At 41.0% G+C, this 21,167-nt stretch overlaps 1 protein-coding gene across 10 annotated transcripts in view; it reads right to left on the bottom strand.

Moving 5' to 3' along the window:
- Positions 1-21,167, bottom strand: part of MAP7D2 (MAP7 domain containing 2) — a 185,484-nt gene that overhangs the window by 7,980 nt on the left and 156,337 nt on the right. For all 10 annotated transcript variants that reach the window (XM_075335423.1, XM_075335420.1, XM_075335419.1 and 7 more), the window contains 5 exons: positions 19,376-19,508; positions 14,091-14,295; positions 12,962-13,066; positions 6,327-6,380; positions 5,756-5,825 (listed from right to left, as the gene is read on the bottom strand). In XM_075335423.1, coding sequence (XP_075191538.1) covers positions 5,756-5,825; positions 6,327-6,380; positions 12,962-13,066; positions 14,091-14,295; positions 19,376-19,508 — 567 coding nt within the window. The remainder of the gene's footprint in view (positions 1-5,755; positions 5,826-6,326; positions 6,381-12,961; positions 13,067-14,090; positions 14,296-19,375; positions 19,509-21,167) is intronic.

The following is a 21,167-nucleotide window of genomic DNA, read 5'->3' as shown; positions in this document are numbered from 1 at the left end:
ATCGTATAGCCCTACTACCCAAGGACAGCTCTCCTATAGCTCTCCTACCCAGGGACAGCTCTCCTATAGCCCTACTACCAAGGGACAGTTCTCGTATAGCCCCTGGCCAGTTTGTGCATTGCAGTTCATGCTCGTACCGTGTTCCATGGAGATCTATATGCATCTTTACAATTACAAACAGCCTTTTGAAGGAACCATAATGCTGATCTGGTCCTTGGTGAACCCCTGGTATACGAAAATCCTGGTCACTGTTTCTCTTTAAATGGAATGTGTCGTCAGAAAATGATCTACTGTTTAAATCAGGTGTTTATGATAAATATATTTTTGTAAACATTTTTCTTTTTTTTTTTTTTTACAATTCCTAGATCTATATAAAAAAAAATCTGAACTCTTGTAATTTCTTTCTGGGCACTAAACTTATTAGGTGCATAATTCCTGTTCTGTACAAATCACTTTTCAGCAGCCACATGGCCAGGGGCAGCAGTGGACTCACTCAATGACCTCTACAAGAGAGTTTCACAGGGATGCTGTGATTTGTGCAGAGGTCATGCTGAAAAGAGGGGGAGCAGATGACTCTATACCTATTGTGAACGATAGATAATATGTTATCTACTGCCTATATAGGCATTACATTGCAATGCAATGCTGTCTGCAATGGTAAAGGGAACATTTTGAAAAGTCATCCATATAGAACAGCAAGTATGAGTTCATTAAACTTAGATACCAGTATGAAAATTTAAATTTTGCTTTTTTTCAAATAGTGATATGTAAAAGTGAAAAATAAAACAAAACAAAAAAGAATACTGATTAATTGGCTTTGAATTGGGGCTAATTGTTAATCACCTCGCGCAGGGCAGAGGTAGGCTGGGAATGGCGCTGGGGCAGTAAAAGTGCTCCGTAGCCATAGCCCAAAGGACATTAATCTTAACCCCTTCAGCACTTTCCGTTTTTGTTTTTTGCTCCCCTTCTTCCGAGAACCGTAACTTTTTTATTTTTCCGTCAATCTTGCCATATGAGGGCTTGATTTTATGAAACCATAAGTTTTACCATATGGTGTACTGGAAAACAGCAAAAAAAATTCCAAGTGTGGAAAAACTGCAAAAAAAGTGTGATGGCACAATAGTTTTTGGGATGTTTTATTCACGGTGTTCACTGTATGGTAAAACTGATGTGTGGGTGTGATGCCTGAGGTCAGTGCGAGTTTGTAGACACCAAACATGTATAGGTTTACTTGTATCTAAGGGGTTAAAAAAAGCTTGTCCAATAAAAGTGGCGCACGTTTTGCGCCATTTTCCGAAACACGTAGCGTTCTCATTTTTCTGGATCTATGGCTCAGTGACGGCTTATTTTTTGCGTCTCGAGCTGTCATTTCTAATGGTAACATTTTTGCGCAGATGCTACATTTTGATCGCCTGTTATTGCATTTTGCATAAAACTTGCGGCGACCAAAAAACGTAATTTTGGCATTTGGAATTTTTTTGCCACTACGCCGTTTACCAATCAGATTAATTAATTTTATATTTTGATAGATCGGGCATTTCTGAACGCGGCGATACCAAATATGTGTATATTTATTTATTTTTTAACCTTTAATTTTCAATGGGGGGAAAGGGGGGTGATTTGAACTTTTAGGTGTTTTTTTTTTATTATTTTTTAAAACTTTTTTATTTATTTTTTTTATTTTACTAGTCCCCCTTGGGGGCTATAGCGATCAGCAATCCGATCGCTCTTATCTATCTGCTGATCACAGCTATACAGCTGTAAACAGCAGATTCAGTCATTTCCTGTTTCTCCTCGGCCGAGGGAAAACGAAAGTGAAACTTCATAGCTGCTGGCGTCATCACATGACCCTGTGCTACGATGGCAACCACCGAAAGTCACGTGATCACGCACGTGACTTCCGGTGGGGGCGGCGGTAAGTAAAAATCATGGCCGCGCGCATATAGATCTCGCTGCCAGACTTTGGCAGCGAGATTTAAGGGGTTAAATGTTGCGAACGGAAGCGATTCCATTCGCAACATGCAGGCACACATGCCAGCTGTTGAAAACAGCTGATATGTGTGCCGACCGCCGCCTGCCTGCGGCAGGGGGCGGGGCTTAACGGGACACGCTCCATGACGGATATATCCGTCCATGGTCGTGAAGGGGTTAAAGTGGATTCCGCTTCAACAGAATAATGTTTTTTTTAATAAAGATTTCACTTGTGTGTTATAATCTACATAAGTAAGGAACTATGGTCGGCAGTCCATGTCAGGACAAACCAGTGCTCAGGGTGGAGCGTGTGGAAAGAATCCTATAGTCAAGTCATCTAGAAAAGCCTCTGTACTTGTGATGCTCATTACATTATTTTATTTATACATCATCAATAGTTCCAGTAACAACTTATAAGTTCTAATGTGCAATAAATCAGTTATAAATTGCACAGCAAACGTAAACATGCCAATGGTGATCATGGTGGCATTCCACAACGGTAAAGTAAAATTCATACTGACGAGGTGGAGGAAAGCTTGACACGCCCAATGGAATAGGTCACCAAACATCCATGGAGTGCAACGATATGAAGTCCGCCAGGTGGACTATAACTTGAATAGAAGTAAAAGATATTGGCACATCTAACATAAAATAATTTCTTTCTTTATTGTCACATGATATTAAAAAGGTCCATCCATATTTAGAAGAACCTGACGCATTTCGGATGCAAAAGAGCGTCCTTAATCATAGGCTCAATCATAGTGCTTATGATTAAGGATGCTCTTTTGCGTCGGAAAACGCGTCAGGGTCTTCTAAATATGGATGGACCTTTTTAATACTATGTGACAATAAAGAAAAAAATTATTTTACGTTGGATGTGCCGATATCTTTTCCTTCTAATAAAATTCATACTCTTCATCACGGCAGCATGTCATTTTATTGACTTTTTATGTTTTACAGAATATCACAGTGACCAATGTCCAGGAAGACTGAAATTCTGGTGTGTGTAAGTATTTTGTCCAATTTTTAGCTGCTACAGTTCATTGCATGCAAGAACTTAAAAGTCATTGCTGGAGTAACTAATGAACAATGTGAATAACATACACAGACATGTAATCGGTTTTGGGGTAGAATAATTTGGCACATATTCCTTTTAGTCCTTTCCCATTATTTGACAAAATAGTATGTCACATTTCAAGTACCAGTTTTTATGCACACTCAGAAGCTGAGCCTGCATTATTCCCCAGCAGATGATTGCAGTCTTTCCAATCAGTTAACACCGTAATGAGAAACAGAATCAATGCCACAAAAAATGCAAGAAAAAGCAATCAAAACTTTGTATGTACTCTGAAATAGCATCAATAAAAAAGTCAGCTCGCTTCGCGAAAACCAAGCCCTCACATAGCTTCATTCAGCGAAAAATAAAAATGTTTCGAGCCTCAGAAAATGGCGTTGTGAACACATTTTTTTTATTTCCAAAATTTTCTTTACTACTTAAATAAAACAAATATATACACATGTTTGGTACCACTATATTCGTTCTAACCTGAAAACTCATGGTGACAAGTCAATTTTATCATCCAATGAATACCGTAAAAATAAAGCAAAATACAATTGCAGAATTGTTTTTTCTTCCTGCAATTGCATAGCACCTGGAATATTTTTTGCCATTTTAAAGTTCATTCAATGGTAAAATGAAAGGTGCCAAATTAAACTCCTCACACACCCCAAAAAAAAAAAATCAAGCACTCCTAAAGCTATATCAATACAAAAATAAAAATGCATTTGCATACTTTCAGTCAAAACTGATGGAAACCCTGACATCAGCTCTAAATCACTACAGTGAGTAACAACAAAAAAAAGAAAGAAAATTACCCCGTGTGTTTGGGAGAGTTAATATTCAATATTAATTCCAAATTTTACGCACCATTAATTACTCAGTTATTATATTAATTAGAACCTGCATTAAATAAAAACACAGTGGAGAACAAAAGACCTCTGAATAATCGCAAGTCCCTTTTTCATTGCTAACACAAATATACCATATTAGTAGTTATTATTTGGTACATAAAAGTGATGTAGACACCTTGCATTTTGCTGTATCTAGATTATATCAGCTCACTATATATATATATAAAAGGTCTTCTATCCATAATAAATAATTATCATACAGTGCCTTTCTGACATTCAGCAGGTCATGCTCCAGCTTCTTCTGGGGAAAAGAAGGTAATGACCAGACTCATAATGATGGCCAATTATGGACAAAGAAACACTGAACAGAAAACATCCCTACAATTTTGACTTTCTTTGCCAATAATTGGCCATTACCACATTTTCCCCTGAAAAAGCAGAAGCATGATCTGGCGAAAAATGTCTGGGGTCATATGGGAGTCACTCTGTGATAATCTAAATACAGACCTTATATAGAGAGCAAGGTGATATAATCTAGATGCATTGACTTACAGGTGTCTTCATCACCAATATATACTAAATAACTATTAATGTAGTATATTTATAGAAGCCATCAAAAAGACTCACAATTATAGGAAGGTTTTCTGTCCTGAATGTATTTAATTAAAGTGGTTGTTCACTACACAGACAACCCCTTCTCAAACACTAGGTTTCCCCCAAGTAACATACTAACAGCTATACTCCCCTCCGCTACGGGCATTGTTCCAGGGGTATCGGCGCTGGCTTTCCCTGGACTTACATGAAATGCTGTTTCTTCTTGGCCAATCAGAGCTGGCTTCACTCTCCTCCTTCGCACAACCCAGACATCCAGAGGAAGTGAGAGAGAAGTTGCAGCTCTCATTTTCTCCAGATGTCGGATTTGTCTGAAGAGGTGACAGTGAAGCAGCCGCTGATTAGTAGTGCAAGCCCTGTGCTCAGTGTCACACAAGCCCTGGGAGAGCCATTGCAGACACTGCTAGAATAACACCCTCACCGGAGGAGAGTAAAACTCTTAAGGGGGCTTTACAAGCTACGATATTGTTAATGTTTTATCGTCGGGGTCACGTTGTTAGTGACGCACATCCGGCGTCATTAACGATATCGCAGCGTGTGACACTTACCAGCGACCTTAAGCGACCTCAAAAATGGTGAAAATCGTTCACCATGGAGAGGTCGTCCCAAAACCAAAAATCGGTAATGGTTGATTATCGATGTTGTTTGTCGTTCCTGCGGCAGCACACATCGCTGTGTGACACCGCAGGAGCGAGGAACATCACCTTACCTGCCGCCGGTCGCAATACAGAAGGAAGGAGGTGGGCGGGAAGTTACGTCCCGCTCATCTCCACCCCTCCGCTTTGATTGGCCAGCCGCTTAGTGACGTCACGGTGACGTCACTGTGATGCCGAACGTCCCTCCCCCTTGAAGGAGGGATTGTTCGGCAGTCACAGCGACGCTGCCGACCAGGTAAGTGCGTGTGACGCTGTCGAAGCGATAATGTTCGCTGCGGCAGCGATCACATGAAATCGCATGCACGACGGGGGCGGGTGCTTTTGCGTACGATATCGCTAGCAATTGCTAGCGATATTGTAGCGTGTAAAGCCCGCTTTAATATTTTACTTGGCGGAAACAGTGATTGAAAAGGGGTTGTCTGAGCAGTGGACAACCCCTTTAACCCAAGTTGTAAGCAATATAATACATATAATTAATAAAGGTTTTCAGCATTGTCGTGAACACCGCAGCATAGGTGAAATGTGGCATCATCCCCAACCCTCACATGCACTTTTACTTCCAAAGCAGCAAAAATCGTTCCGATCACTCAAGAAAGGGATTTTACCTTTTTCATCATAGTTTTCAATATTTTCCCCTTTTAAAGGCAGCTGAACGTCTGTTTTCATCTCTTCCTTCTGTGACATAATAAGACATGTAATTAAGGTAATCATGCTCAGAATGGCTTAGTCTAGCATTTACGCCATTGTAAGAATGATAGATTATTAAAGGGCTGACATAAGACTCCGAACACGTAAACTGCCTTATTAGTTCCAAACAGTCTTATATTGGACTGTTCCACATATAATTTCTAACCACCAACTAAAATAGTGGGTCAGGGCTTAAAAGCAGCATCGCTCAGCTCTAATATTATAGGCTTATCCCGACACCCCTTCTACTCCAGTTTCCGCTTTCCACCGGCCTCCCCTTAAAATGCCGGTTTTCCCCTCAAACCTGCATACAAATCTCCCTAAAGTTAGATGTAATTTTCAAACAACCATGTACTACAACCACATTTACTGAAAATATTTTCATAGGGTTGTGCAATAATTAAAGCATGGCCGTGATATGTGCATACCTGTGGTGAGCACCAGACGTTAATACTGCATGGTTGCGGATAAGTGGTTAGAGACACGTACCTTGGACTCTATCACCTCACTCTTCCTTGTTCTTTTCATGATTTCATCAATTCTCTAAACACAGAAAAATTTACAAATAGAATATCATTACTTATGCTTTTTCTTTTTTTTAAGAAATTCATATTGTGGTGCTCAAAATCTTAAAGAGACTCTGACAGCTGATACCTGCTGGCCGATCCAGGGGTATCATGTATTAGGCCCGGGTAATATGATCTCAGCCAGGTATGTTTGGCTCTGATACTCTGTGGTGTTTCAGAGAATTACATACTTTAAAAGCCGCCATGAACTGAGTTGCTCTTGAGACAGATCGGATAAGTGGGTCTCTGGTGGCTCATCCCCACCCGCTGCTCTGGAGTCACCAGTCTCTCCCTGTGTGCATGTATAGGGAGAGGCCCATCAGTCCAGGACAACGCCTGTTCAACTAGTCTACGCGGCTCGGTCCCCGGCAGCTTTTAAAGTATGTTTCTATCTGGGAGATTCGAATCCAACTGTGCGGTCCTGGGTTAAACTAGTCAATGCAACCATAGTCTATGAGCGGGTGGCATATTATAATAGGGGGTGCCCGGGAAAATTTAACAAAATCTGGGGTTTGTGGAATTCTTCTCCAGACACACTTGCAGAGGTTTGAGGGAGATTATGTGGATAATGGTTGTTCCCGTTAGATGTTGGGATATGAAACACTGTCCAATGGTATATTGAGATATAATAATGCAATGTGGCTGTTGTTGTTCTTTCTTTCTTCCTTTTTCTATTCCTCTTTCTATCTTGTTTTCAAAATATAGTCATGCTGATAGTTAGAGCTGTTCTTATCCTCAATATAAAATTAGATATGTATGCAAATGATAAGAAGTATGGATAATAACATTGTTCTATCTTAAGTGCTAAAGATATTATGGACTTTATATGACTGTTCATTGTTATATTCAAATATTACTATCTATATACTGAGCTATTTTTATATGGCAAATGTCAGTTGTACCATGTTTGAAATTGTTAATAAAACGAAGTTAAAAAAAAAAAGTATGTTTCTATCTGAAACACGTAGTGGACAGAGTAAAACATACCTGGCTGAGACCATATAGCCCATGCCTGATATATGCTGCCCGTGGGTCACACAGCATGTCACCACTGTCAGGTTCTCTTGAACAACCAGTGTATATTTTTATACGGTGGACGATCAGGGAACATTCGTGCTTTGGAAGATTACAGTGCTATGCACTATGCAATTCTAGCAACCTTGGGCATCAGAAGCCAATAAAGCTGGTGCCCTACTGGTATGATGATGGTATGACAGGCCTAAAAAAGGCCCTGGGTCGTTCTTTAGCTTCCATCTAATAAGCATTTTAAAAAAGTTAATTTATCATGTAAAAAAAATTATTGCAAAACAGCAGAAAAATAATAAAAAAAATCAACAGCAGTATTGTTTACTTTGCTGGAACTCCTACAAATTTGGTGTCAGAGCAAAGTTAACTTGATAGGTTTATTAAATGGTAGAAAAAAAAGCCTCCATGATAGTGGAATTGTGGGATTGTTTGCATAAAAAAGTGATAAAAGCTACTGAAAAAAATGTTCTCCAACATCTTGGAATAAGACCTTGCAAGAAAAAGCCTATTTATATATAAAGCTCTAGCTCTATTTTTCAGATACAGACCTCCAAATCCTTAATATACAGTTAATTCAAAATTCAACCACCATTAGAGGGGGATTTATGCATCATAATTATACAATAGGCTCAATTATAACAGTATGCTACAAAGCGCCCTCTAGTGGTGGTTACAGTTATAATTTAAACCTATGCCGAGAATTTAGAGAAAATAAACTCTAAAACGACAACCAGTATAGCGATAGATGACGAAACTAAATGGAAAAAGCATTCTCTTTAGGCAAATTTAAGACTCACAAAATTATTTCATATACAGTTAGATCCAGAAATATTTGGACAGTGACCGAATCTTCGTGATCTGGACTCGGCATGCAACTATTTTAAGATTTAAAATAAAATTAATTAAGTGCAGACTTTCAGGTTTAATTAAAGGGGTTGAATAAAAATATCTTTTGAAACATTTAGGAATTGGAACCATTTTTCTACAAAGGCTCCTTATTTCAGGGGCTCAAAAGTACCGTAATTGGACATATTAACTTTACCATAAATAAAATGTTCATTTTAATATTTTGTATGGAATCCTTTACAGGGAATGATTTCCTGAATTCTGGAAGCCATGGTCGTCACCAAACACTGGTTTTCCTCCTTTGCGATGCTTTGCCGCCCTTTACTGCAGCTGACTTCAGTTGTTGCTTGTTTTTGGGCCTTTCTGCCTTAAGTTTTGTTTGAAGAATGTGAAATGCATGCTAACTAGGAGTGACATCTGGTGATTGACTCGGCCATTGCAGAATATTCTACTTCTTTGGCTTAAAAGAACTCCTGGATTGCTTTCACAGTATATTTCACGTCATTGTCCATCTGTACGGTGAAGCGCCATCCAATTGACCGTGCTGCATTTGGTTGAAACTGAGCAAATAGTATAGCACTGTACAAGTCAGAATTCATCCAGCTGCTTCTGACTTCAGTCCCATCATTAATAAACACTAGTAACCCAGGAACATTGGAAGCCATGCATCTCCAGTCATCATACTGTCTCCACTGTGTTTTACAGAGGATGTGCTATGCTTTGGATCATGAGCTGTTCCAAGCCTTCTCCATACTTTCTTCTTCCCAACCTTCAGGTACATGATCTTAGTTTCATCTGTCCACATAATGCTTTTCCAGATATGGGAAGCTTCTTTAGATGTACTTTGGTTAAGTCAAATCTGACCTTTCTATTTTTAAGGGTGATTAATGGTTTGCACCTTGTCGTGAACCCTCTGTATTTGCTCTCATGAAGACATCTCTTAGTGATGGACTTAAGATACTGAAACATTGAAACATCTACTTACTGGAGAGTGTTCTTCACTTGGCTACATGTTGTGAAGGGGTTTTTCTTCACTATGGACGGGATTCTGCGATCATTCACCATTGTTGTCTTCCATGAATGTCCAAGCTTTTTTCAGTTTCCAAGCTCACCAGTGAGCTCCTTTTTTTCCAGACTGTACCAAACTGTTGATTTGGTCACTCCTAACATTTCTACTATCTCTCTGATGGATTTTATCTTTTTTTTCAGCCTAATGATGGTCTGTTTCATTTCCATTAAGAGCTCATTTAACCACATGTTGTGGGTTCACAGCAACAGCTTTAAAAATGCAAATACAACACTAAAGGGTGCTTTACACACTGCAACATTGCTAGCGATTGCTAGCGATGTCGCGAGCGATAGCACCCGCCCCCCGTCGTTCTTGCGACATGTGGTGATCACTGCCGTAAGCGAACAACATCGCTACGGCAGCATCACACGCACATACCTGTTTCAGTGACGTCGCTGGAGACACCGAACAATAGCTCCTTCAAGGGGGAGGTTCGTTCGGCGTCACAGCGGCAATGACTAAATGGCCGCCCATAGCAGAGGAGGGGCGGAGATGAGCGATCGGAACATGCTGCACACCTCCTTCCTTCCTCATTGCCGATAGACGCAGGTGTCACACTCTCTGTGTCACCCCACCGTCCCTTACCCACTGATCCGGTCGCACCTGCACGCCACCGCTCCGTACCCACTGATCCGGCCTCACCGTCATTGCACGCTCCCTTAACCACTGATCCAGTCCACCAGTCATGGCTGCCGCTCCCGCTCGTGCTCTCCTGTGTCCTGACCCCAGTCACATGTGTCTGACTCTGAGTCTTAAGCCCGCTTCACACGCTGCAATGTATCTTACAATGTGTCGGCGGGGTCACGTCGCAAGTGACGCACATCCGGCATTGTAAGTACATTGCAGTGTGTGACAGGTACGTTGCGATTGCGATTGAACGTTTAAAACGTTCATCGCATACACATTGTACCTGTCTCTAGAATTGCACATTAGTCATCGTACCGGGGTAGCACACATCGCAGTGTGTGACACCTCGGGAACGATGAACAGATCTTACCTGCGTCCTGCGGCTCCCGGCCCCACAATGCGGAAGGAAGGAGGTGGGCGGGATGTTTACGTTCCGCTTAGCTCCGCCCCTCCGGTTCTATTGGCCGGCTGCCGTGTGACGTCGCTGTGACGCCGAACGTCCCTCCACTCCAGGAAGTGGACGTTCGCCGCCCACAGCGAGGTCGTATGGACGGGTACGTACGTGTGACGGGGGTTACTCGTCTGTGCGGCACGTTCAACAAATTGAATGTGCCGCACATACGATGGGGGCGTTGCAAATCGCATACGAAATCGTATGCGAAATTGCAACGTGTAAAGCAGGCTTTAGACTCATGCTTCTGTATAGGGTCGGGCCGCGCCCACTCACCTGGTCTTATGGGCCCAGCACTGCTGAAGCAGGAAATCACATGAGGCTGTGCTAGGTATATAGGACTGGCCTTTCCATGTGGGCGGCGCCTGATCAACGTGTCTTGTAAGCCTTGTCTTGAAAGCTAGATGCTCAGGTCCCCTGGTGCCGTTTCCTGTTATCAATACTATTGCCTGACATTCCTATCCGGCACCTGTGCCGGATACCTGCACTGTTTCCAGGAACTCCGAAGCCCCAGTGACTCTGTTCTACCCGTCCCCTGTGGGACACTGTCCTTGCCACGCTAGTGCTCCGGCTACCGTGCACCCAGGCCTCCGGTGGGGTGCACGGCCCAGTGGATCCACCACCTGGACCTAACAGCAGGTAAGGAGATGTTCGTCGTTCCTGCGGTGTCACACATAGTGATGTGTGATGCGGCATCGAACGACGAACAACCAGCGGCATGCACCACCAACGATATTATGAAAAGGAGCGACATGTCATCGATCAACGATTTTTGACGTTTTTGCGATCGTTGATCGTCGCTCCTTTTAGTCACACGCTGCGATGTTGCTAACGACGCCGGATGTGCTTCACAAACACCGTGACCCAAACGATATATCGTTAGCGATGTCGCAGCATGTAAAGCACCCTTAGACTCAGCTGCAGACCTTTTATTTCCTTAGTTGATGATGGATTATCGATGAATAGCCTGTGCAGCCCATTAAAGAGCTATTGTGACAATTATCCAATTATCTTTGGTCCTTTGAAAAAGAAGAAGCTAAATAATAAAGAGCTGAAATTAATCAACACTCCAATTAGGATTTGAATGCTATCAAATTAAAGCCGATAGTCCGCACTTTAAACCCAATTGATTAAATAACTGTACCTTGAATATGTTTTTGGTAAATGGCTAAAATGACAAAATTTGTGGTTACTATCCTAACTGTATATCTTACGATATAGAAGTATGGCGTATTGACCCCTTAACGACCCATGATGTACTGGGTACGTCATGGATCGTGTGCCGGTAAGCCCCGCCCCCTGCCGCCGGCAGGCGGCGGTGATCCGCGCACATATCAGCTGTTATCAACAGCTGACATGTGTGCCTGCTAGCCGCGGGTGGAATCGCTTCCACCCGCGGCCATTAACCCCTTACATTTCGCTGCCAAATCTGGCAGCGATATGTATATGGGCGCCACCATGACAGTCACTTACCCCGCCCCCACCGGAAGTCACGTGACATGATCACATGACTTTCGGTGGTTGCCATGGTAGCACTGGGTCATGTGATGACGCCTGTAGCTAACATGACTCACTTCCTCTCAATGCCGGAATACAGCCGGCATTGAAAGTGAAGCAGCAAATCTGCAGTTCTCAGCTCTGTAGCTGAGATCTGCAGATAGTGCAAAGCGATCGGATTGCTGATCGCTATAGCCCCCTAGGGGGACTAGTGAAATAAAAAAAAAAAAGTAAAAAAAAAGTTTTAAAAAATAAAAAAAAAATAAAAAAACCTAAAAGTTCAAATCACCCCCCTTTCACCCCATTGAAAATTAAAGGGTTAAGAAAATAAAAAATACACACATATTTGGTATCGCCACGTTCAGAAATGCCCGATCTATCAAAATATAAAATCAATGAATCTGATCAGTAAACGGCGTAGCGGCAAAAAAATTCCAAACGCCAAAATTACGTTTTTGGGTTGCCACAAATTTTGCGCAAAATGCAATAACAGGCGATCAAAACGTAGCATCTGCGCAAAAATGGTACCGTTAAAAACGTCAGGTCGAGACGCAAAAAATAAGCCATCACTGAGCCTCAGATCCTGAAAAATGAGAACACTACGGGTTTTGGAAAATGGCGCAAAACGCCACGTTTTTTGGACAAGCTTGTGAATTTTTTTTAACCCCTTAGATACAAGTAAACCTATACATGTTTGGTGTCTACAAACTCGCACTGACCTGAGGCATCACATAGATACCTCAGTTTTACCATATTGTGAACACAGTGAATAAAATATCCCAAAAACTATTGTACGATCACACTTTTTTTGCAATTTTTCCGCACTTGGAATTTTTTTGCCGTTTTCCAGTACACTATATGGTAAAATTTATGATTTCATTTAAAAGTACAACTCGTCCCGCAAAAAACAAGCCCTCATATGGCAAGATTGATGGAAAAATAAAAAAAGTTACGCCTCTCAGAAGAAGGGGAGCAAAAAACAAAAACGGAAAAACGGAAAGTGCCCGGGGGCTGAAGGGATTAAATAACGTATAAAATATACCTTTTTTCTCTCCAGACGTTCCTGTTCAATCTGCTGTATGATTTGCTCCCTCTCAACTCTCAAGGTTTCTGCTGCTTCTCTTGCCTTTAGTTCAGCCTCTTCCTTCTGTAAAACCCATAATGTGGTGCATTGGTGAATTTAAAGTATGAATAATATGCTTTATAAATAGTAATGTCCTATAAGGGCCTCTATAATATCACACTGTATAGAATAGATGATAGCAGGTAACTTAAAAAATATATGTAGAAAAACGTTTGCTTGTTATGAATGTGATAATTTCTATATAACAGTAATGCAGTTTCAATGTCACATATTCAGTGTTTTCATAAATCTTGTCACAAGAGATCATAAAAGATCTCTGAGGAACATTTTTTTTCCTTTATTTCTATGTTTTCCACTATCCAGAGAAAAACTTTAGTGACAGAAAAAACTGCTAGTCCTCATCTTGGCATGCCAACACGCAGCAGCTCTACTATGCTGCATAAAGACACAATAATCATGTGATCGCCAGATCCTACAGGAGCAACGGCATTGCCAATGCTTCCGTTTGCCATGTATTGCTCACTGAGCCCTATGTAGCCTGCAAAGAAGAAGACAGACTCGATAATAAACTGCTTCTGTCTTTTGCCTAGGATCCCTGGCTGTTTCTGACAGACAGGAACTGGACCTACACCTGTTAAGTTGCAGGAGCCGGACCTAAACTCTGCAAACTAAATATATAAATGGCACGGGGATCAAGCCCAGAACCAAGCGTTAATTTATGGTGCTTGGCTATTATTAGGTTAATAAATAGGAAACAACATCTAAAATAATGAATGGTCCGCGGCAAATCCGCGGCAAAAATAAGGTGCGGATTTGCCGCGAAAGTCGCGGATTTTCATGCAGAAAAATCCGCAGGTACATTCTACCGTGGACACATAGCCTTATTGTAACCAACCTTAATTTTTCAATAAAAAAGAGATTAAACATAAAATAATGAATGGTGTACAACTACTATTCGGTGTTCCAGTGTGGATTTGAAATGTGAGGCTTTGTTAGGGTGTGTGGGTGTGGATGTCTTATGCCCAGATGACATGGCAGTTTGTCAAGCTTCTGATGCTGCTTATATATATTTTAATATCTCATTAACCTGTTTTTCTAAGTAGGCCTGCAATTGTTTCTCTTGTGCTTCCTTCCGCAGACGTTCCTCCTCTGCTCTGCTCTTTGCCTCTTCTTCAGATTTCCTTCTGGCTTCCTCCTCCTCTTGTTTTTTTCTCTCCGCCAGAAGTCGTGCTTCTTCTTCTAAACGACGCCTTTCCTCTTCAGCCTTCCTTTTGGTTTCCTCCATCTTCTGTCTGCAGATGAAGATTAAAAGCCAGACAAAAAATTAATATAGGATAAAATATATATATTTTGGATCTGAGTGCTGTATGAGAAAAAAAAATGGATAGCACGATGACGTAACTCTCTGTTCAGAAATATAAAAAAACTGACCCGCACATCCAACAAATGTGAACAGGTGCTAACTCAAAAAACATAGTAACTATAAATGCAAACAGTTGCACACTGAAAAAGCCAAAAATGTACTAGGGAAAATATGGCACTGCATTACTGCAAAAGAGAGATATTTAGTTTATGTATTGGCCAATGCATGTAAGCCCGGAAACCAAACGGCAAGGTATATCTCTGTAATCACAGAGATTACAGAGATATACCTTGCCGTTTGGTGTCCGGGCTTACATGCATTGGCCAATACATAAACTAAATATCTCTCTTTTGCAGTAATGCAGTGCCATATTTTCCCTAGTACATTTTTGGCTTTTTCAGTGTGCAACTGTTTGCATTTATAGTAACTCTCTGTTCATCAGCATCTACAAGGTAATGCACTGCTCTCACCCGGAAAATGATTTAGAACAGTGTATGCTGGGATTTTTTTAGCACACAGATCTAAACAAAGAGAAAAGTCACTTATGTGCATTTGGACATTGACAAACATTGGACAGAATGCTGTCTGATACACGCACATACAGGACACTAAATACCCTAAAATGCTGCGGTGTTTCATAGAAAGTACTGTTTGAAAAGGTGTGGGAAATGGGAACAGCAATCTCCTAGGTGGTGTTTTTTTTTAAGGCTAAAGGCTACTTTACACACTGCGATATCGGTCCCGATATCGCTAGTGTGGGTACCCGCCCCCATCTGTTGCGCGACACGGGCAAATCGCTGCCCGTGCCGCACAACATCGCCCAGAGCCGTCACACATACATACCTGTCCGGCGACGTCGCTGTGACGGGCGAACCGCCTCCTTTCTAAGGGGGCGGTCCGTGCGGCGTCACAGTGACGTCACTGAACCGCCGCCCAATAGCAGCGGAGGGGCGGAGCTGAGCGGGACGTAACATCCCGCCCACCTCCTTCCTTCCTCATAGCGGCCGGGAGGCAGGTAAGGGGAGCTTCCTCGTTCCTGCGGCGTCACACGCAGCGATGTGTGCTGCCGCAGGAACGAGGAACAACCTCGTTACTGCTGCAGTAACGAGATTTGAGAATGGACCCCCATGTCGCCGAATAGCGATTTTGCATGTTTTTGCAACGATGCAAAATCGCTTATCGGTGTCAGACGCAACGGCATCGCTAATGCGGCCGGATGTGCGTCACGAATTCCGTGACCCCAACGACTCCGCATTAGCGATGTCGTAGCGTGTAAAGCCCGCTTAAGTTCACATGTCCTGTAGTCATCTGTTAGAACAGATCCGTTGGGAAATTGATTTCTGCCAGATCCAGTTTTTTGTTTTTTAAACATGGGAGTTTATGGACAATGGATCTATTAAGAGATCGCTATTTAGACATCCGTTGTACTTGCCTTTGTAATATATCCGTTGTTTCGTAACAGATCCATTACAAAAGCATGATAAATAGTAATCCAAGTAAAATATATCTTTGTACCGTGTTAGCCAGTAGAGATAAAAAAAATTGTTTAAAAGAACAGAGAGTCCTCAGTGGTTGAACCAACCACTGAGGACTCTCTGTTCTTTTAAACAATTTTTTTTAAATAGTAATCCATTAACAGATCTGTTGTCCATAGACTCCACATGTTAAAAATGGATCTGTCCAACATCCGTCATTTAACCACGGACAAAAACGTTGTGTTTGCACAACTTTTTTGCAAACGGATTTGTGATAACGGATGACTACAGGACATGTGAACCCAGCCTAACTCTTTAAAGGTCTGGTCATATTTGGTCATTAGATCTAAGGAGATTTGTTTTGTTTTTGTTTTTTTTTTAAGTTTTTCATCAACTCCATGCAAGAACTGTTGCTATCAAGCTAATATAGCTTTGTTATTTTTCCTTACATTAATTAGTACTTTCTCTAAATACCATAAGCTTTTTAGTGTTTTCATGAAATGAGAAATATTTCTAATATGTATTTACATATTATACATAAAACAACAAGTTAAAATAGCGTAACAGTGCAGTGTTTTGGGTGCAATACTTCCACAAGCAACCAGCCAAAAAGCCTCCAAGTGTAAAAAAAACGGTATGGAGGCAGCTCTCTAATATAAATCAGTAAAATATTTATTACACACCACACACCCACACACACACACACACACACACACACACACACACACACGGTCCTCAAAATTTTCTAACTATATACATTTCTAAAGGTGCTAATGACATGAATGTCTCAGCAGATGTCGGTAACAGCCCATGCAATCCACACAGGCAAGGAAATCACACCATAGATGTCCATAAAGTTAATGTCTAATAATGAGAAATGTCACATGGAAAAGGTATAGTACACATGAAGAAAGAGGTGCAAAAACCATGGAAGGTTATGACACCAGCTAAAATTTATCAGTAATTAGAAAGCAATCCTGCCACTTATATTTTATCAGCTGATTCAATTGGTGGCCTAAAAAAAGTGTCTCATTACTAAAGTGCCATACGCTGTGTGCTCCACAAAGATGGCGCTGATCTCCTCCCTCTGCTGTGATCTGGACAGCCCAGGGGGCGCATCCATTTCACAGCAGATGCTGTCTCTGTTATAAGTATAGGGGTCGGAGTCCGGCTATCAGCCCAGGGTGCTTCCATAAAGGAAGTAACTGTCGTTACAAACACCAAATCTAAGATGGCAGCCCCCAGTGCTTCAGTAAAACTAGAATTAAATAAAAATAAATAAACAGTGAATTTAATTTTGTATTAAAAAACTGGATTTCATAATCACTAGTTTTAATACAAAAATTAAAAAACCACGACACCTTCCCTTTAAGGCTACGTGCCCACGCTGCGGAAAATGCGCGGATTTTGCAGCGGATTTCTCGCGGAAAAGCCGCAGATTTCCCGAAAATCTGCAGCTCAGGCACTTCCCAGCCATTTCTATGGCATTTTGGAAATGCTGTGCCCACGCTGCGAATTTTTCCGCAGCGGATTTCGTGCGGATTTTGAGCCGGAAAAATCTGCAACATGTCAATTATTGTTGCGGATTTTTATCTGGATTTTGGCTTTAAAATTGGGGGAAAAAAAAAAAATCCGCACCAAAATCCGCGGCAATTCCGCGGTAAATCCGCGGCAAATCTGCACTTTTGAAAAGGTGCGGATTTTGCGGGAAAGCTGCGGATTTTGATGGAGAAAAATCCGCAGCTACATTCTCCCGTGGACACATAGCCTAAAGTGGTATTCCCATCTCCAAGACTCTATACCAAAATGTAGAAGGCACAATAATAATAATATTAGCAAATACCTACAATTAGAAATGTAGTATAGATCTCCTGATATAGCCATGTCTCTTTACCCCATGTGCAGGGCATTAAAGGTTAAGTATCCAGGGTTACATCCACTCATATGGTGATAGTTAGTTGCTCGTGGTCGTATCCATAGTTACTGCATTTCAAATTGGAGGTATTTGCTAATATTATTATCCTTACACCTACTACATAATGAAATAGGATCTTGAAGATGGGAATACCCCTTTAAGTGTATTTTATTGGGATTTCATGTGACAACACAAATTAGTAAGTAGTTGTGAAATGTTAGGGAAAGAATACATCATTTTCTACATATTTGAAAGATATAAACGTGAAAATTGCGATGTGCATTTGTATCCAGCCCCTTGCAGTCTGATACTCTTAAATAAAACCAAGTGACCATCTGCCTCCAGAAGTCACCTAATTAGTAAATTGAGTCCCCCTGTGTGTAATTTATTCTCAGTATAACTACAGCTGTTCTGTGAAGGGGTCAGAGATTTGTTTGAGAACATTAGGGATCACACGGCATCATGACAAGCAAAGAACACACCAGACAGCTCAGGGATAAAGTTGTGGAGAAGATAAAGCAAGTTTAGGTTCTAAAAAGTAGCCCAAGGTCTGAACATCTCATGAATTACTGTTCAATCCATCATCCAAGATGGAAGGACTATGGCAAATCTACCAAGACATGGCGGTGCTCCTAACCTGACATTCCAAGCAAGGAGAGCATTAATAAGAGAAGCAACCAAGGGGCTCATGGTCACACTGGAGGAGCTGCAATGATCCACAACTCAGGTGGGAGAATCTGTCCACAGGACAACTATTAGTAGTGTACTTCACAAATCTGGTCTTTATGGAAGAGTGTGCAAAGCTGGTAGAGACAAAAGCCTTGCAGCACTAATTGCAATGAAAGGTGCTCCTACAAAGCATGGGGCTGAATACAAATGCACATCAAGATTTCCTGATTTATATTTTTAACACATTTAGAAAATCATGTATCATTTCCTTACATTTCACAAATACTTGCTACTCTGTGTTAGTATATCACATAAAATCCCAATACAAATACATTTATGTTTGTGGGTATAACGTGAAAGAATGTGGAAAAATTCACGGCTATGAATACTTTTTCTAGGCACTATGTATCTATACACACACACACACATTATATACAGTATGTCACAAAAATGAGTACACCCCTCATATTTTTGTGAATATTTTATGTTTTCATGGGACAAAACTGAAGATATGACCCTTTGATACAATGTAAAGCAGTCAGTGTACAGCTTGTATAACAGTGTAAATTTGTTCTGCGCTCTAAATAACTCAACGCACAGCCATTAATGTCTAAATTGCTGGATAAAAAAAAAAAATTTTGTTTCGTTTATCAAACAGTCTATGAAATATGGACAGCATTCGAGTGCTGTTCAATTTTTGCATGGACCGACCCACAGACTTGCATTGGTGAGATTGATCTGATACTTGGATCAAAATTGGACACCTCTTTGTGTTTGTGCTGATCACTCGGTCCCGAAAAAAAAATGACATGTGAACAACCTTATAGACTTGAGTAGGTACAAAAGCTAGGCATGAAAAATACGGATAAAACTCACAAACTGACGTCCGAATGAGCCCTAATACAAAAGTAAAGACTATAAATATAATTATACAGTTACTCCGGACGTACCGTTCTAATTCTTCACGTTCACGTCTCTCCTGTTCTTCCTGCTCTTTTTGCAGACGGGCTTGGCGTCTTTTCTCCGCTAGGATTTTTGCTGCCTCGTCTGCGTCAGTCGTTCCTGCTGTGATCTTGCTGAAGCCTAAAGACAGGAATGAAATATTCTCAGTAAGCGTTCTTCCAGATGTCTGCTCATTGGTCCGGTCTCAGATCACCATGCACTTCTATGAGACCGCTCGGGAGACGCGGTCAGTCCATGCATTGTGATCTGAGATTGGACCGATGATCATGGACGTCCGAAGGAACCTAATACTGCAAGTCTTAATGTGTCTGTATAAGGAAACCAAGGGTTTCAAGCAAGATTCACCCAAATTCTATGACCCCTGTACTATCCTAGTAGGTGCATTTGCATCACAGAGATTCATGTTGCACCTTTTTAATGTAATCTTTTAAAGGAAAACGAGTGAGCAAACAAAAACGTTCCCAAAAGGGATCAGTGTTTTATATATCACTAGATGTGGTCTCTCATCTGGATACTTTACACACTTCAACAGCTTTTAATAGATACAATTATAGAAGGATATAGTTTGCTTTTGGCTGTACAGTATGGCTTTGTTCACATGTTGCATTTTTGCAGTGGTTTTTCTTATTGTAAATTAAAAGTAGTTTTTACAGAACCAGCCAAGGCTATCAGATTTCAGAAATCTCATGCACACACTCTTTTTTCTTGATTGAATTGGAAAACTGCAGCGTTTTTTATATCTACAGCATGCCAATTCATTCATTGTTTTTTTTCACTCATGGAACGCAATGAGAAAGTGAAAAAAATGATGCAAAAACGCAAAGGCGTTTTTGAAGAATAAAAACGAACTTCATTAAACATGTACTGTAGACAAAGCACACATTTAATCCGCACCCAACAAAACGCATAAAAATGCAGTGAAAATGCTTTTAGAGCTAACAGAGAAGATTTTGTCTACTGAAAAAAGCAGCAAAAATGCTGCATGTGAACATATTAATTACTCTAATGATTTCATGGAGTTAGAAAACGCAAACATTAAAGGGGTGTTCGCATATCCAAGATCCTACCCAATGTGTAGTAGGTGTAATAATAATAATAATAATATTAGCAAATACCTCCAATTAGATATGTAGTATAGTTCTCTTGATTAGCTATGTCACTTACCTCATGTGCAGGGCATTACAGGACCTTAGGTATCCATGGTTATGACCACGAGCAACTAACTAACTAAAGGCCGCTTTACACGCTACGATTTATCTGACAATCTCATTAGCGATGTGACACGCCTAGATCATAGTTACGATTTGCCGGGATCGCTCATAGGTTATTAGCGGTCACACGTAACGATCGCACAAGTGACGCAAAATCGTTCAGCGACATATTGTTTGACCAAGGCGGTCGTGTGGATGTTGTTCGTCGTTTGCAGGGTGTCAAATGTACCAATATGTCAGCTGCGTTCCAAATGAACAATATTTTGAAAGTGAACGATGTGTCAACGATCAACGATTTTCAACCTATTTGCGATCATTCATAGTCGCACGTAGGTGTCACACGCAACGACGTCGCTAACGTGACCCAGACGACATATCGTCAGATAAATCGTAGCGTGTAATGCCGCCTTAACTGTCACTATATGCGTTGTCATAACTATTTATACCTAAGGTCCAGCAATGCCCTAAACATGAGCTAAGTGACAGTGAATCAGAACTATACTACATTTCTAATTGGAGATATTTGCGAATATTATTTTTATTATTATTATTATTATTTCTACTACAT

Source organism: Anomaloglossus baeobatrachus, chromosome 2 (assembly GCF_048569485.1).
Source record: "Anomaloglossus baeobatrachus isolate aAnoBae1 chromosome 2, aAnoBae1.hap1, whole genome shotgun sequence".
NCBI classification, from domain to species: domain Eukaryota; kingdom Metazoa; phylum Chordata; class Amphibia; order Anura; family Aromobatidae; genus Anomaloglossus; species Anomaloglossus baeobatrachus.
This window is presented reverse-complemented; position numbering and strand designations above follow the sequence as displayed.